Source organism: Ursus arctos, unplaced genomic scaffold, assembly GCF_023065955.2.
Source record: "Ursus arctos isolate Adak ecotype North America unplaced genomic scaffold, UrsArc2.0 scaffold_10, whole genome shotgun sequence".
NCBI classification, from domain to species: Eukaryota; Metazoa; Chordata; class Mammalia; order Carnivora; family Ursidae; genus Ursus; species Ursus arctos.
Genome location: NW_026622764.1, coordinates 609584 through 625791, shown reverse-complemented (window position 1 = coordinate 625791; position 16208 = coordinate 609584). Strand labels below are relative to the sequence as shown.

Genomic DNA, 16208 nt, shown 5'->3' with positions numbered 1-16208 from the left:
TCCTAATGGAGGACTCAGGGATGAGATGTGCATGATGAGTAAACGTGAAGAAGGACTCAGCAGTGGTTAGGGGAATGCAGGTGCAGGCCATTCCTCACATGTGCCGCCCTGGAGTGTCCTCGGCTGTCCCCTGTGTCAGCAGGAGCATGGGCTCTCACGCACTGTCAGTGGGAGCGGGAGCTTTCTCAGCCGCTTTGGGGAACACTACCACAACAGAAAGTTCCATTTCTAGAGACACGTCCTAGAAAGCTCTTCAAATGTGAAAGAATATTCAAAACAGTTATTTTTTTTTTAAGATTTTATTTGGGGGGGGGGGCCAGCAAGCAGGGGGAGGGGGCAGAGGGAGAAGCAGACTGCCTGCTGAGCGGGGAGCCCGATCAGGATGGGGGACTCGATCCCAGGACCCTGGGATCATGACCTGAGCCGAAGGCAGACACAACCGACTGAGCCACCCAGGCGCCCCCAAAACAGTTATTTTCTATAGCAAAAATTTTAATCTGAATTATTTAGTAATACAACGAGCAGTTAAATTATGGTGTATTCATATATACTGGAGTACTGCAGATGTAAAAATGAGTTAATCATTATGCTATCAAGGAAGAGATATAAAATACAGAAGATGTCTTGTCTGATATAATTTATGGAAAGTTTGAAATTGTGCAAAGCTATGTCCTCAGAGCTACACCCTGAGACAGAAGGAAATGCATGCCCAAGGGTGACGCCCCTGCCTCTTCACATGTGGGTGTGGTGTTCCCCAGGTTCTCCTTTTTCCCTTCTCAAGGTTTCAGGCCTAGTACATTGGATAGTGGGGCCCAGACCCCCAGAGGGGTCAAGTAGATGGCTCCAGCCTTCCATGCCCATGCTTAGAACCCACAGAACAATGAAGGGTTAGGCAGCCAGAGCTCATGGTAGCAGCTTGATTATGATGAAAGGTGACACAGAAGATGTGGCAATGGTGGCTTTTGGTCCCTATCCCCAGAGTGAGACTTGCTACCAGCCCCGTGCTGCATGGACCCACAGAGGCCTCCCCTGCAAAACACAGGCCTGCAAGAGACCCCCCCACACTGTGACCTCGCTTCCCCTTGCCCAGGTAGACCATGCTTGTCTGTGGGAGCAGTATGGGCAGGGTAGGACACAAGGCCAGGGTGGAGGCTGGGAGTGGTTAAAGGGGAATCTCCTCGTGAAAACACAAGGGAAGGGGGTGTTCCCGGTAAATGTGCTAGAATGTTCATCGTAACATGCTTGCAGTAGTGGGAAGATTGAAAACCTAAGTGCCCATCATTTGGGGAATGGGTAAATTGCTGTATTCTATACCAGTTTTAAAAAGAGATCTTTAAGCATCAGCAATGGATAATTTTCAGACGTAATGGTGAGCAAAACAAAAACCAAGTTGCAGATATTGACTATATTATATAAAGTTTATAATTACAAAATCATAAACTCAGTGTTCCCAAATACATAGATGTTGTTATGTTAAAGCAGAAAAACCCTCAAGGGAATAATCCGCATGAAAACTAAGGTGTTGATTGGGGGTGTGGCAGGAGGGGTCCAGCTGTGGTTGGGAGCTCCCTGGTAGTACCCACAGTGTCTCAGGATCTTACTTCTTGTCAAAACTCTGAAGCCAGCGTCTCAAAAGTTTACAGTTTAGCAAAGCATAGTCATGGGTATTCATCATATTCTTTATTTTCCTTACATTTAAAGTATTTAATAAAAGGGATAGAAAACAGGAAAGAAATTAAATGCTGTATAAATGATAAGCACAAAAATTAAGCTTAGTGCAAAATGCAGGCAGATGAAAAAATATTGAGAGTGGTGTCTTTATAAGAGTTCAGTCTGAGTAATTACTTTCACCTGTCTTGACTATACCACTTACCTTTCCCATCAGTCACCACAGTGGGTGCGTGTCTTTCCCTGTCCCGCCTCAGGGAGCTGCTTCTCTGCACAGGCTTCCTGAGATCTGGCCGCCCCGAACACCCTGCCCCTGTTCCGTGTCGCCTGCCCCCTGGTGGTAGATAGTTCGTGCCCACTGATTTAAGACCTTGGACTGTGAGCAGGTGTAAGGCAAAGAACAGAATTTTTAATAGAAAATGCTGGCAGTATATCATCAAATGCTGTTTCTAAAAAGTAAGGTGTGACTGGAGATTTTGTATTTCCTCAAAGTCAAGAAGAAGCACCATCAGGGGCACAGGGCAGAACTACCTTAATCTCATGTGAGGCCTTGGGGAGGAAGACGGCCGTGTCATTGCGAACTCAGGACCTAACAGATTTCCCAAGGTCAAGAGTCAGCGGTCATAAATCCGTTGAGGTGTTTGTTGAAAGTGTCCCACTCCTCCATTATTTGTTGTGAGGGAAGCATTCTTCACTAAGATGTGCAACCCTCAGGGACGCAACAGCGACCTGATGGGACTATCCATTCGGAATGGTGCAAAATTCTGAGGCAAGATACTCTCTTCACCAAAAATTCAACTTTGCGTGGAGAATAAAGGAAGCCTCTTGGAAGGATCAAGTGTGACTTTTGCTGGTGATAAGGAATTTTTATTTGATTTGATTTGTTCATTCTTTTTCTTTACCATGAGGTTATTTTTATCAGATTGACCTTTAAATATCTGTTCTCAGGAGTAGTTTTTTTTTTTTTCCTAAGAAAAAGCTTATTTTACGGGGGTGGGGTTGGGGAACATGACCATTAAGTGTTTAGAAACACATTTAAAAGTTTGGTCCAGGGGCGCCTGGGTGGCTCAGCCAGTTAAGAGTCTGTCTTTGGCTCGGGTCATGATCCCAGGGTCTTGGGATTGAGCCCCGCGTCGGGCTTCCTGCTCCGCTGGGAGCCTGCTTCTCTCTCTCCCTTTGCCTGCTGCTCCCCCTGCTTGTGCTCTCTTGCTCACCCTCTCTCTCAAACAAGTAAAATATTAAAAAAAAAAAAAAAAAAAAAGTTTGGTCCAAAGCCAGAACTGTTGGTTGGAAATGGAGATGTCGGAGGCCCATGTGACGCATTGATTTGGGGAAAATGGTATCCGTGTCTTGTCTTCTTTGCAGAGGAGCAGGTGGTCCCTTTAGCAGCCCCGGCTACTGTCTTCCTGTTCGTTCACCTGGTGAGCCAGTGTTTCTCTAGCAGATCCGTGTTTGTCTCAGGGACCAACGCTCAGTGTAGCGGTGCTAGCAGGCTGGAGGTGCGACCAGAAAGGGGGCTAGGCCAGGTCTCCTGAACAGCTCAGGGGAGCAATAGAGTCTGGACACGAAGGCTGCTTCCTACATTCTAGGGACACAGCATGAAATTGGCTACCCAGGCCCGTCATATTCTTGTGTCCCATGCCACATTTTTATGACGGTGTTTTTTCTGTAATTGTGTAAGTAAAAGGTAGTAGAAATGAAAAACTAGGGATTTTCTTTACCAAAAGGTTTTTATGTTTAAGATGTTTCAGTGTTTGCTCTCAAAGAGATTTTAAAGTCTATGCTCTCTTAAAGTACCAAATTATTTGAATTATTTTGGAAATAAGCACGACGATTGTGTTTTGACTTGGGACACTTTAAATTATTATAAATCTGTGCTATTGATAGGTTTTTCCTTCAGCAGGTGACATCGACTACAGCGCGGTGCTGCTTGGGATGCTCGTCGTGCAGGACGTGCAGCTGGGCTTGTTCATAGCTGGCCTGCCCACCCTTATCCAGGCTGGAGCCGGTACTTCCTCCAGGTCAGGGTGCTGTTGCTTCACCGCACAGCCTGTGCTTCTGGCTTCCCACCCTCTGTTTATAAAAGTGCCATTTAATACCTTTTTCCGAAGAGATGTTCAGAGCTTGTGTGGCGCAGGCTGAGAGCTCAGACTCTGGAGTCACGCTGCCTGGGCTCCCGCGCCGTCTGTCAACCTTGGGTGCACTGCTTCTCCTCACTCTTCCTCAGTTTTGTCATCTAGAAAGTGAGGGTGAGGTCACTCCCTATCAGAGCAGTTAGGATTAAATGGGTTAAAATATAAAAGTGCTTAGCACAATGCCTGGAACATGGGATGTGTGTGTGTGTGTGATCTCGTGTATGAAGGACGTGTGCGTGTGTGTGAGTGATGGCGTGTGTGCATGTATGTGATTGTGTGCATGTGCGTGTATGCATGCCATTATTGGGGGGATTATCATTGTTAGTGTCTCCACCATTACCTTTCGCCTGATCCTTTTCTCGCTTCTTCGAATAAAATAATCCAAAACCTGAACTGCACTTGCTTAGGTTCATGTGGAGAGAGAAGTCACATTGAAAAGTGGAAAAATAAATTTATCCGGAAAGTTGTAGGTTATGCGGTATATACAACCTATTTCAAGAACCCCAGCCAGAAAATACATCACTTGGAAAATGTAAGGAGCCCCATAAAATTTAAAGATAAATCGCACATGGGTTAGGACTACAAGCTTGAGTTTGTTTAAGCAGATATACTATATGCATGTAACTATTGGGCTTTGAGTGTTTCCAGATGCCACATTTATTGATTTCATGTCTCACAGTGATGATACCATAGGTCACAAATTAGTAGACTTTCTTGAAGTTTCTTTTGGAGCCACCTTGAAATGCTGAGATCTGTCATTTAATTTATTTGTTCCTTTCTGATCTGTATGCCTTTTATTTCTTCTTCTTGCCTTGTTGCCCTGGCTAGCATTTCCAGTGTGTTGTTGAGTAACATTATGTGAGTGGATGTTCCTGCCTTTTTCCTCATCTTAGAGGGAAAGCATCAACTTTTTAACCATTAAATATGTTGTTAACTGTGGGGTTTTTTGCAGATGTTCTTTATCACTTTAGGGAAGTTCCCTTCTAGTCTTAGTTTGTTGAGAGTTTTTATTGTTAGTTGGATTTTGTCAAATGCTTTTTCCACATCTGTTGATGATAAAATTGTATGGTTTTTCTTCTTTAGCCAATTGATACAGTTGATTGACTTCTGAAAGTCAAACCAGCCTTGAATACCGAGAATGAACCCCACCTTGTGGGGGTTGTGGTATATAATTCTTTTTGTACATTTTGTACAATTAGCCAATATTTTGTTGAGAATTTTTATGTCTGAGTTCATGAGAGATATTGGTGTGTAGCTTTCTTTTATGGTAATCTCCTTTTCTGGTTTGGTATTGGGGTAATACTAGGTTAAAAAAATAATTTGGGACATGTTCCTTCTCTCTGTTTTCTGGAAAACAGTGTATAAAACTGCTGTTAATTCTTTCTTAAATATTTGGTACAGTTCTCTAATGAAACCATCTGGGGCTTGAGATTTGTTTGGGGGGATTTTTCTTAAGTTACAGATTCAATTTGCTTAATGGTTATGAGGCTATTCAGATTATCTACTACGTTTTGTTGAGTTGTGGTAGCTTGGTTTTTCAAGGAGTTGGTCCGTTCCATCTCATTGGTCATACAGTTGTTCTCAGTGTTCCTTTATCACCCTTTTGATGTCTGTGGGGTCTCTTTCGCTCCTCATGTTGGTAACTTGCATCGTCTCTTTCTTTTTCTTTGTCAATCTTCTTAGAAGTTTGGCAATTTTATTAATCTCTTCAAATTACCAACTCTGTTTCATTGGTTTTTCTCTTTGTTTTTCTGTTTTTAATTTCACTGGTTTCTGCCCTTCTTTTTTTTTTTCTTTCCTCCTTTCCTTTTTTTTTTTTTTTTTTCCCCCCTTTTGTGTTGGGTTTATTTCACTCTTATTTTTCTAGGTAATTGTGCTGTGAGTGTAGATTATTGATTTGAAACCTTTTTTCTTTTCTACTGTATTTAGTGCTACAAATTTTCCTTGCAGCACTGTCTTAGCTGCATTTCTTTTATTGTGATATGTTGTATTTTTATCTTCATTCAGTTCAGTTAATGTAAAACATCTCCTCTGATGCTTCATCTTTGACCTATGGGTTATTTAGAAGTCTGTTGCTTAATTTCCAAGTGTTTATGGAGATTTTCCTATTGTCTTTCTCTTACTGATTTCTAGTTTGATTCTACTGTGGTCACAGAACAAACACACTTTGTATGATTTTAATTCTTTTAAATTTGTTGAGCTTTGTCTTGTGGCCTCAGCTATGGTCTGTGGTAAGTACTCCCCAGTCACTTGAAAACAAAATGTGTATTGTGATGTTGAGTGGAGTATTTTTTGTGAGATCCTGTTTGTTCATTGCATTGTTCAGTTTTTCTGTATCCTTGCTGTGGTTCCAGCAATCGTTGAGGTAGGTTATTAACATCCCCACTTAAAATCGTTTGTTTATTCTTGCTCTATCAGCTTTTGCTTTATGTATTTTGGAGCTGTTTTGTTTGGTACGTATACATTTAGGATCATTTCGTCTTCCGGGTGGATAGATCTTATTATGTAATATTTCTTTTATTTCTAGTAATTTTCCTTATTCTGAAATTCACTTATCTGATATCAATATAGCCACTCCTGCTTGTTTTTTATTAATGTCTACAATGATCTGTCTTTTCCATCTTCTTACTGTCAATCTATTCATGCCATTGTATTTGAAATAAGCTTCACATAGACAAGGTATTGCAGGATGATGTTTTTTTAATCCTGTCTTAATTGGTGTTGAGACCATTTGCATTTGATATGTTAGGGCTTCAGTCTCTCATTTTGTTATTTGTTTTCTCTGTTTCTTGTCCTCTTTTACATTTTTCTTACCTCCTTGTCGGTTACTTGCATACTTTTAAGGATTGCATGATTTTTTTTTTTTAAGATTTTATTTATTTATTTGACAGAGAGAGAGACAGCCAGCGAGAGAGGGAACACAAGCAGGGGGAGTGGGAGAGGAAGAAGCAGGCTCATAGCGGAGGAGCCTGATGTGGGGCTCAATCCGAGAACGCCGGGATCACGCCCTGAGCTGAAGGCAGATGCTTAACCGCTGTGCCACCCAGGCGCCCCCAGGACTGCATGGTTTTGAGTGTGTTACTTTGTATAGTTATTTTAGTAGCTACTCTGGGCACTGTAGTGCACACGTTACCGTAATCAGCCCACTGCTGTCGATGCTTCACCCGTTCCTGTGGAACGGGACCTTATTTCCATTTAGTTCCCTTTCCTCTCCCTACTTTTTAAATATAATTGTTGTGTTTTCTCTGCTTATATTATGAGCACCATATCAGATGGCTTTATTAACTTTGCTTCAATAATTAAATAGGATTTTTATTTTATTATTTTATCTTATTTTTTTAAATAGGATTTTTAAACTCAAGATTATCTGTTATGTTTTTACCAGTTCATTTGTTCTTACTTGCTTCAAGATCTCTTTTGTTATAATTTCCTTTCTGTCTGAGGACTTTCTTTCGTCATTCTTTCGTAGTTAGTCTGCTTTTGGTGACAAATTGTCATAGTTTTCTTCTGAGAACATCTTATCTCCCCTCATTCCTGAAGGACATTTTCACAGGATATGGATTTTGCAGTTGACAGTTCTTTTCTTCCAACACTTGAAAAATGTGCCACTTCTCTGGCCCCCAGTGGCTTCCATGAGAACTCGGCCGCCATTTCAATTTGTGGTGTTCCAAACACAGGTTACAGAGAATCACGTAAAGGAGTGGTTTCTCCGGCTGCTTTTAAGATTCATTCTTCGTTTTTAGTTTTCAGAAATCTAACTACGGTGCATCTTGGTGTCTTCGTTGGTTCAGCTGCTCTAACAGCACCACAGGCATTAATCTCACAGTCTGGCGGCTGGACGACAGTCCGGCGGCTGGACGTCTGCGATCAATGCTGGCAGATTCAGTTCTTGACCAGAACTCACTTTCACACAGACATCCTCTTGCTGTGTCCTCATGTGGCAGAGGGCACCCAGCACAGAAAGTCTCTAGTCTCTTCTTATGACGGGGGCACTGACCCCACCTCAGGGCCCCAGCCTCGTGACTCCACCTAAACCTGATCACCTCCTGGGGGTCCCTCCTCCTCACAGCATCATGTCGGGACTTCACACAGGACTTGCTACAGACATTGAATCCATAACACTCTGGGCGTATCCTATATGGAGTTTGCTTGGCTTCTTGAATCTGTAGGTTTATGTCTCATGCCTAATTTAGGATTTTTCAGCCATTATTTCCTCAAATATTGTTTGAGTCCCATATGCTCTCCCCTGCTAGGACTCCAGGGGTTTTCTTATTGTCCCACAGGCCTTTGAGATGACTCTTCTTCCTGCCCCCCCCCATTTTCTCTCTGTTGTTCAGACCAGGTAAGTTCTGTTAATCTGTCCTCAAGTTCACAGATTCTGTCCTCTGTCTTCACTCTGTGTAATCCATCCAGCAAGATTTTTATTTTGGTTATTACAGTTGACGCTTGAAAAAAGCTGGTTTGAACTGTGTGGGTCCATGGATATACACAGGATGGTGCTGTAAACATATTTTATCTTCCATATAATGTTTTTGCCATATTCTTTTCTATACCAACTTCATTGTAAGAATACAGTGTATAATTCATACACACAGTATGTGTTATCAACTATGTTATCAGTAAGACTTCTGGTCAGTAGTGGACTGTTAGTTGTTGGGGGAGTCAAAAGTTATATGCAGCTTTTTGTGCAGATGGTTTGTGCCCCTTCACCCCCACGTTGTTCAAAGGTCAACTGTATATTGTTTGGTTGTATAATTTCCATTTGGGCCTCCTTTTTATGACTTCTGTTTCTTTACTGAGATATTTTTTCATTTCTTTCAAGAGAGAATTTTTAATTGGTGTTGAATCATATTTTCAATGGCTGCTTAAAATCTTTGTCAGATAATTCTAATAACGATTCACCTTGATGTTTACCTTTTGCCAGATGTTATGTTAAGTTTCAACAATCCTAAAATGATTAAAATCTCTTCTCTGCCGGGCAGGGAAAGTAGAAGGAATGAATAGTTTTTGAACTGGGACTTCTGGAGGTTAAGGCTCGGGCCCTAGAGCTCCAGCTCTGCCACTTACCAGTCTTGCAATCTCTAGGCTTCAGTTTTCTCCCTGAAGACAGGGATGGGGTGAGGCGCCTGGCTGGCTCAGTCGGTGAAATATGTGACTCTTGATCTCGGGGTGTGGGTTCGAGCCCCACGTTGGATATAGAGATTATTTAAAATAAAATCTTAAAGAAAACCAGTGGGGCTTGTATGGAAATCGTACCTGCCTCATGGGCTGGGTGAGGGTTGCAAGAGAGAATCCAAAGAGCGCCTAGCTCACTACCTGGCGGGTAGAACTGTTAAAGTTAGTTTATTGAGAAGTTCCTCTTGTCATTTTCCTCTGATTCAGATTTTTTTTTAACTATCAGAAAAGTAACACTTCTCATCACAACCTATAAATCAGAGCCAGTTATTTTTCCTTCTGGCTACAGATTTTCAACCTAAGTAACTGAACAAAATTTGGACAGCAAAAGGAAGAGTTGCAACTTTAGTTGAAAATCATTTGTGTTCTATTTAAGAAGTGTGCAGTAAACTATGACCCGTCGAGGCGAGACTCTCCTTACCAAATGGGAAGCCGCGCCTCCGCAAAGAGCTGGAGGTGGAAGTGTCACCAGAGGACGTTGTCTCAGCCAGAAAGCTTTGGGGACTGTTCTTTTGTGTTTTTCCAGTTACGAAATCCAGTCCGTGTATTGATCCTATTGATATTATTCCACGTTAGCCATGAAACATTACAGTTTTAATGATGTAGAAAAGATGTTCTATATTATGTTTAGCTGTAAAAAATGGAGTCAGATCATACACAGTATTCCTCAAAAGCCTAAACACAGAGTTGCCAAAAGACTCAGCTGTTCCACTCCAAGGTATTTACCCAAGAGAAGTGAAAACACCTGCCATATAAAAACCTCTGTGTGGGGATGATGGCAGCACAAGAGTGTTTCTGTCCTTAATGCCACAAGTTAATATACTTTAAAATGGTTGAAGTGGTAGTTTTATGTTACGATTATTTTACCACAATAAAAATTACAAAACTTGTGTATGAATGTTCATAGCGGCATTATTCATAATCACTGAAAAGTGGAAACAGCTCAAATGTCCGTAAGCTAATGAACGGATAAAGTGTGCTGTGACCGCACCACGGGATGTTCAGCCACTGACACAGGCCACGTGCAAGCCCACAAACCATGACAACATCACGCTTATGAACAAAGCACACACACAGGCCATATATTGTGTGATTGCATTTGTGTGACGCGACCAGAATAGGCAAATCCATAGGCAGGAAGTAGATGAGGGGCTGTCGGGCCGCGGCAGAAGCAGAGCGTGAGCGCTGATGGGCGGGTAGATGCGCCCTGAAATGGGCGGTGGTGGTGGGTGCACACCTCGGTGAGTATACTGGAAACCACTGGAGTGTGCACTTCATTTTCTTTTTAAAGATTTATTTACTTATTTTAGAGAGTGCAGGAGCGGGGGGAGGGGCAGAGGGAGAGAGACAGTCCCAAGCAGGCCCCCTGCTGAGTGCAGAGCCTGAGGTGGGGTCGATCCCACAACCCTGAGGTCAAGACCTGAGTGGAAATCAAGAGTCAGAGGGTCAACTGACTGAGCTCCCTAGGCGCCTCTGAATTATCCACTTTTAGGAGTAAATTGTATGGAATGAGAATTTTATTTTAATAAAACTATTAAAAATTATATATAATATTTCGGTTACATGAAGAAAATGAGAGACTAGAAACAGATCTACTTACATGTATAATTGATATATATTTAAAAACAAGGGGTTGATGATTGTCTACTAGTAGAGGGATAGTTTATGATCATTTTACTGTCTGCTATGTATATTTTCTTCATAATTTGGGAAAACCTCTTCCAATTTTGATAACCAGGGAAAATTTATAGTAAACAAACTAGACAAAATTAGTGGTAATGTTAATATGAACATTGCCTCTTTATTAAGCTCTAGTCAGAATTTTTTTTAAACATTTTTTTTGAGAGTGTGCGTGTACAAGCAGGGAGAGGGGCAGAAGCAGAGGGAGAAGCAGGCTCCCTGCTGAGCAAGGAACCTGATGCGGGACTCGATCTCAGAACCCTGGAATCATGACCTGAGCCAAAGGCAGACGCTTCACGGAGTGAGCCAACCAGTCTCCCCTCTAATCAGAATTAATCTTGATCTTTTCTAAAGGAAAGCATTAACTCCCCCCCCCAAATATTTCACAGTTAAATAACAGAACACAGAGACTATGATAATACTTTTTAAAGAGTGATTTGAATTATTAAGTCTTGCAAGATCATGAAAATTCTAGAAAAAAGTATGAATGGATTTGTTTGTAATATTGAAGATGGGGGCCCTTGGCTTCGAGCAGAGCAGAAATCACAGTAGCCATAAAGGATGGGAAAGTGTATTTTCTGCATGAAACGTTATCACATGGAAGTTTCATTCTGTGAGTATTTAAATACACCTGCATGTATACACGTACACATGTGCTTGTAAACACACGTGTGGCCACACGTGCTCTGGAGACATGCAGGTACACATTTGGTAAGCAGGCCAAAGACAAATGGGAAAAATATTTGTAAACACATAAAAGGCAGAGTTAAATTTCTTACTTCATAAAGAACTACAAATTAGTAAAAACAAAATAAAACACTTTGAATAACCCAGTTAAAAAATAGGCAAGCAGCGAACCTAGAAATGAGCAGGTGGAAGATGCTCACGCTGCCGCGTAGCGCGGAAGGCCTCTCCTGCCCGTCCGACGGGGGTGATGGGGCGCGGCTGCAGCGCTCCGGGCAGAGGGCTGAGCAGTGCGCGAGCGATCACCAGAGGGGTCTGGTCAGATGCGTGGGGTGCAGAGGGTCAGAGCAGGGTGAGGAGTGGCGGACGGCCGCGTCAGGTTGGCAGGGCCTCTGAGTCGGAAACACGGAGGACGCCCTGGGGCGGTGGGGAGCCCCCGAGGTGGGGGCCTGGTGCACAGGTCCTGCCAGAGGGAACGTGGGCCTTCAGGGAGCGGAGGCTGGTGGAGGCTGCTGTGTGGGTGAGGGATGCGGGCAGTTGCGGCTGGGCCAGGAAGCCTGGGCTCGTGGTGTGGCTCCGGAGCATCACGAGACCGATAGGTTAGTGCAGCCGTGTGGGGAGGTGGCGGCACCTCAGGAAGGGGTGCGGGGTGCCGGGCGCAGGCCACGTGCCGCATGACTGGGGTGGGAAGACTGGCAGGGAGTTGAGGTAGACCCAGCCTGCTTCGTTCTGTGCAGGCCTGCGAGGGCTACAGATCCCAGTTCCACACGCCTGCCTCCCTCTCGGTGAGCCCGCGTGGAGCCTTCCGCAGCGAGGGCACTCGAGCCCAGCTGGGTCTGATTCCCCACGTGATCAGCCGTGTGCAGCTTGACATTCGTGTCCACCGCTGCTGCTTTAAGCTTTGACTGCAAATGATGAATTCTCTCCTAGTAATCAGATTTGTATTCTTCCACTGAGAATTTTTATTTTTATTTTTTTAAGATTTTAGTTATTTATTTGACAAAGATAGAGACAGCCAGCGAGAGAGGGAACACAAGCAGGGGGAGTGGGAGAGGAAGAAGCAGGCTCATAGCGGAGGAGCCTGATGTGGGGCTCAATCCCATAACGCCGGGATCACGCCCTGAGCCGAAGGCAGACGCTTAACCGCTGTGCCACCCAGGCGCCCCTCCACTGAGAATTTTTAAACCAGAATTCCAGACTAAATAGTTTCCTAAATATGATGAACTAAGTTTTTAAAAAACTAAATTTAATTAAATAAAAACTATGTATGTTCATTGTAAATACTATAAACATGCAATAGTGCCTTTCTTCTGAAAGTTTTTTTTTTTTAAGATTTTATTTATTTATTTGACAGAGATAGAGACAGCCAGCGAGAGAGGGAGCACAAGCAGGGGGAGTGGGAGAGGGAGAAGCAGGCTCCCAGTGGAGGAGCCTGATGTGGGGCTCGATCCCAGAACGCCAGGATCACGCCCTGAGCCGAAGGCAGATGCTTAACAACTGAGCCACCCCGGCGCCCCTCTTCTGAAAAGGTTTTTGACTGAGATCTTAAGAATACATTCTGGGGGTAAATAGCATATTCTCAAAAGAGCTTTGCACCGAATCCTGTTCTCTGAGACTAAACAACAGACATGAGATTCGGGGTTCTGGCACGGCCACAAGGAGCGACTTTGCTGCATGTCGCTGGGGTTCTGTGGCCGTGCCTCGAGTGCTGAGCCTGCGGAGTGATGGTCGTTGCAGGAAGAACTTCAAGTGGGGATTAGTTCCTGGTGAGGATTTTTGTTACCAGTCACTGTATGAGCTGTGGTCAGGAGTCCTCATACCCTGGAAGATGGATTTGCTTCGAATTGTTGGCAAAACAATCCAGCTTCCATATTGGATTCAAATAACTTAATTTGAACGAAGTTATTTAGAATTACTGTGATTGATAGGTTTTTAGTTCTTGGAAATAAAAATGTGATTTGGGGAATTTATTTTGTAACATGTCAAAGAAACACAAGTGAAAGCCCATTTTATTGGGTGTCAGGGAAATGTGTGCTGGAGGTGGGATAACATCTCTTTCTTCTCTCCTAGCGTTGTCATGGAGACTCTGCGGGTCCTGGCTTTGGTCGGTCAGATTCTCTTCTCGCTCGCTGCTGCTTTTCTTCTATGTCTCGTTATAAAGACTTACCTCATTGGACCGTATTATCGGAAACTGCATGTGGAAAGCAAAGGGAACAAAGAAATCCTTATCTTAGGAATCTCTGCTTTCATCTTTTTAATGTTAACGGTAATTCTCAAAATACCTGATATTTACGTACTCTGACTTGTAACCTGTTCACTGAGAGCTTAAGTTCAGTTCTTTGTCTTTTATTTTAATAGTAGTTAAAACATTTGAAACACATGGTCGTATTTTTATTATGCACGGTCCTTACTCTACCCCTCAGTATTTGTACAATGAGCTAAACCTGTTTGCTCCCATAATTTTTTTTTAAGATTTTATTTTTATTTATTTGAGAGAGAATGAGCAGTGGAGATGGGCAGAGGGAGAAGCAGACTCCCGCTGAGCAGGGAGCCCGATGTGGGGCTCATTCCCAGGACCCTGAGATCAAGGCAGACGCCCAATGACTGAGCCACCCAGGTGCTCCTGTTCCCGTACTTTTAAGCACTTTGCTAAAATGGCACCTCAAGCATGGCACTGCAGGTGGTCTGGGTGGCCTTGAGAGCCACGTGGACTCCCAGCATCACCAGCGTTGCGTTGTCTTAAACTTTCAGACAACTTTGTACCTGAAATCAGATGAACAGTTTAAAACAGGTTTTCTATTCGATGATGACAAAGCTGGTCAGCTGTGTAGCTTCTTTTGCCATAATGTGAAAAGTTGAAAATGAAAACAGAAGGTTCGTTTTAGAAGCAGCCTTCTCCTTACTGAAAGGACGTGCTTCTCTTGAGAGAACGGGGGAAATGCTGTGAGACCCCCACCAAAAGTCCGTGGTACCAGCGTCACCTATGGCTCCGCAGCTTCGCTCCTCACCGTGGGCCCCAGAGAAGTGAAGATTCGGGTTCGCGCAGAAGCTCACATGTGACTGTTCACAGTAGCTGTGTTCGTAGCAGCCAAACCCCCAGATGTCCTTCAGCAGCTGCCTGGTTCCACCAGCTGTGATCCGTCCGCACCAAGGAAGACCACCCAGGTTTAAAACAGCTGGTCCATGAATCTCCAGAGAACTACCCTGAGCGGGAAAAGCCAGTCCCACGGGTCACACACTGTGTGATTCCATTTATGTGACATTTGTGATGATAAAATTTTAGAAATGGAAGATTGCTGGTTGCCAGGGGTTATGGAGAGGGTGGGGGGAGGATCCTGTGACAGAAAGTTGCGTTTGTCCTCACTACGGTGCGTCCATATCCTGGCTGTGATCTCGTGCCCTGACTTAGCAAGATGCTGCCACTGGGGAGAATGAGCAGGGGGTGCATGAGAGCTCCTTGGATTGCTGCTTAAAACTGCAAGCGAATCTACATTTACCTCGAACCAAAAAGGCTAATTTTAAAAGGTTCATTTTAATTTAAAGGAAATTAACAAAAACAATTTCGTCATGTATGATTTAATTGTCTACTAATTTATAATCTTGGGAGAAGTCTAAGATCTGCTTCTGCTCAAAGCTGCTCATGTGTGTGACGTCCTTTTTTTACATTGCTTTATCCATTCTGGAGTATTTTTCTCTCTGGAAATAACATCCGGCAGAGCGGTGTCGTCTGGATGACTTCCACGCTGTCTTCCCAGTGGCTAAACTGGTTAAACTGGTTCTCTTTCTTCCAGAGCAGCTGCTGGTCCTCACGCTCATCCGATCGGCTTACAGTTCACGTGCCGTTGTTGCCGTGACATAGTCCTGGCGTGTCTCACAGTCGTCCTTTCTGTTGTTGGACATTCGGGTGGGTTCCCGTTCGGGCTCTTGCGAGTAAAGCGGCTGTTCACGCGCTCCCGCATGCTCACGGGCGGGCGCGTGGGAGTCGGCTTGCTGGCTGGAGCTGTGCACACCCCCCACCCCCCACCCCCGTGCCGGCAGGGCTCGGGGTCTCCGCACCCTCCGCACCCTCCCCCGCAGCGCCGCGGGTTCAGCGGTTCTGCTGGGTGCTCGCAGTGTCTCCTGGGGGCTTTGACTCACATTGCCCTCTGGAGCTGTGTGGACACCCTCCTTGGGGCCGGCCTGTCAACCCTCAGTTTGGTTATTTCTCTTACTGGGTTGTAGGAATTTTTATATATTCTGGCAAATCTTTTGTCTGTTTTTCTTTTTACTAAAATGAAATTCCTATAATAAAATCAGCCATTTTAACCCTTTTAAAGTGTACAAGTCAGTGGTTTTCAGCACGTTCGCAGCACTGTGCGACCGTCAGCACTGTCAGAACATTCCCGTCACCCCCCAAAAACCCCGAATCTCCAGTCCCGCCTGGCCCCCCATCCCGCAGTAACCGCTCCCTGCTTTCTGTCCCCATGGACTTGCCTCTGTGTCTGCCGCGCTCATGTGGCGCCACGTAAAGGTCCAGCCACGCCGGCGCGGGTTTCTGTACTTGATGCCTTTTTATGGCTGAAATTCTGTGTCCCGTGTATTTTTGATAAGATCTTCCAGTCTGTGACTTACCTTTTGACTCTCTTCATGGCATTTTTTAATAGACAGGAGTTCTTAACTTTCACGTACTCTAAGTTTCAAATTTTGTACAGAGAGCACTTTTTCGGTCCTGTGTAGATCTTTGCCTTCCCTGGGTCCAAAGGCACCCGTGTCGTCATCCAGGATGTCCTGCTTTGCTTTTCTCGTTAGATCTGCATCCGTCTGGACGTATGTGGAGCCCAGGCATAGGGCTGTGGTCAAGGATTCGTGTTACCACGCGCATCTCTC

The 16208-nt window shown here is 44.2% G+C and overlaps 1 protein-coding gene across 12 annotated transcripts in view; it reads left to right on the top strand.

The window, feature by feature from the left end:
- The window catches only part of TMCO3 (transmembrane and coiled-coil domains 3), a 45205-nt gene that overhangs the window by 21676 nt on the left and 7321 nt on the right, over positions 1–16208 (top strand). For 6 of the 12 annotated variants that reach the window (XM_057306963.1, XM_057306928.1, XM_048215509.2 and 3 more), the window contains 2 exons: positions 3572–3689; positions 13413–13608. In XM_057306963.1, coding sequence (XP_057162946.1) covers positions 3572–3689; positions 13413–13608 — 314 coding nt within the window. Of the gene's footprint in view, positions 1–3568; positions 3690–13412; positions 13609–16208 lie in introns of all 12 variants that reach the window. The other 6 variants (XM_057306926.1, XM_026488710.4, XM_057306960.1 and 3 more) reach the window with 1 other exon arrangement.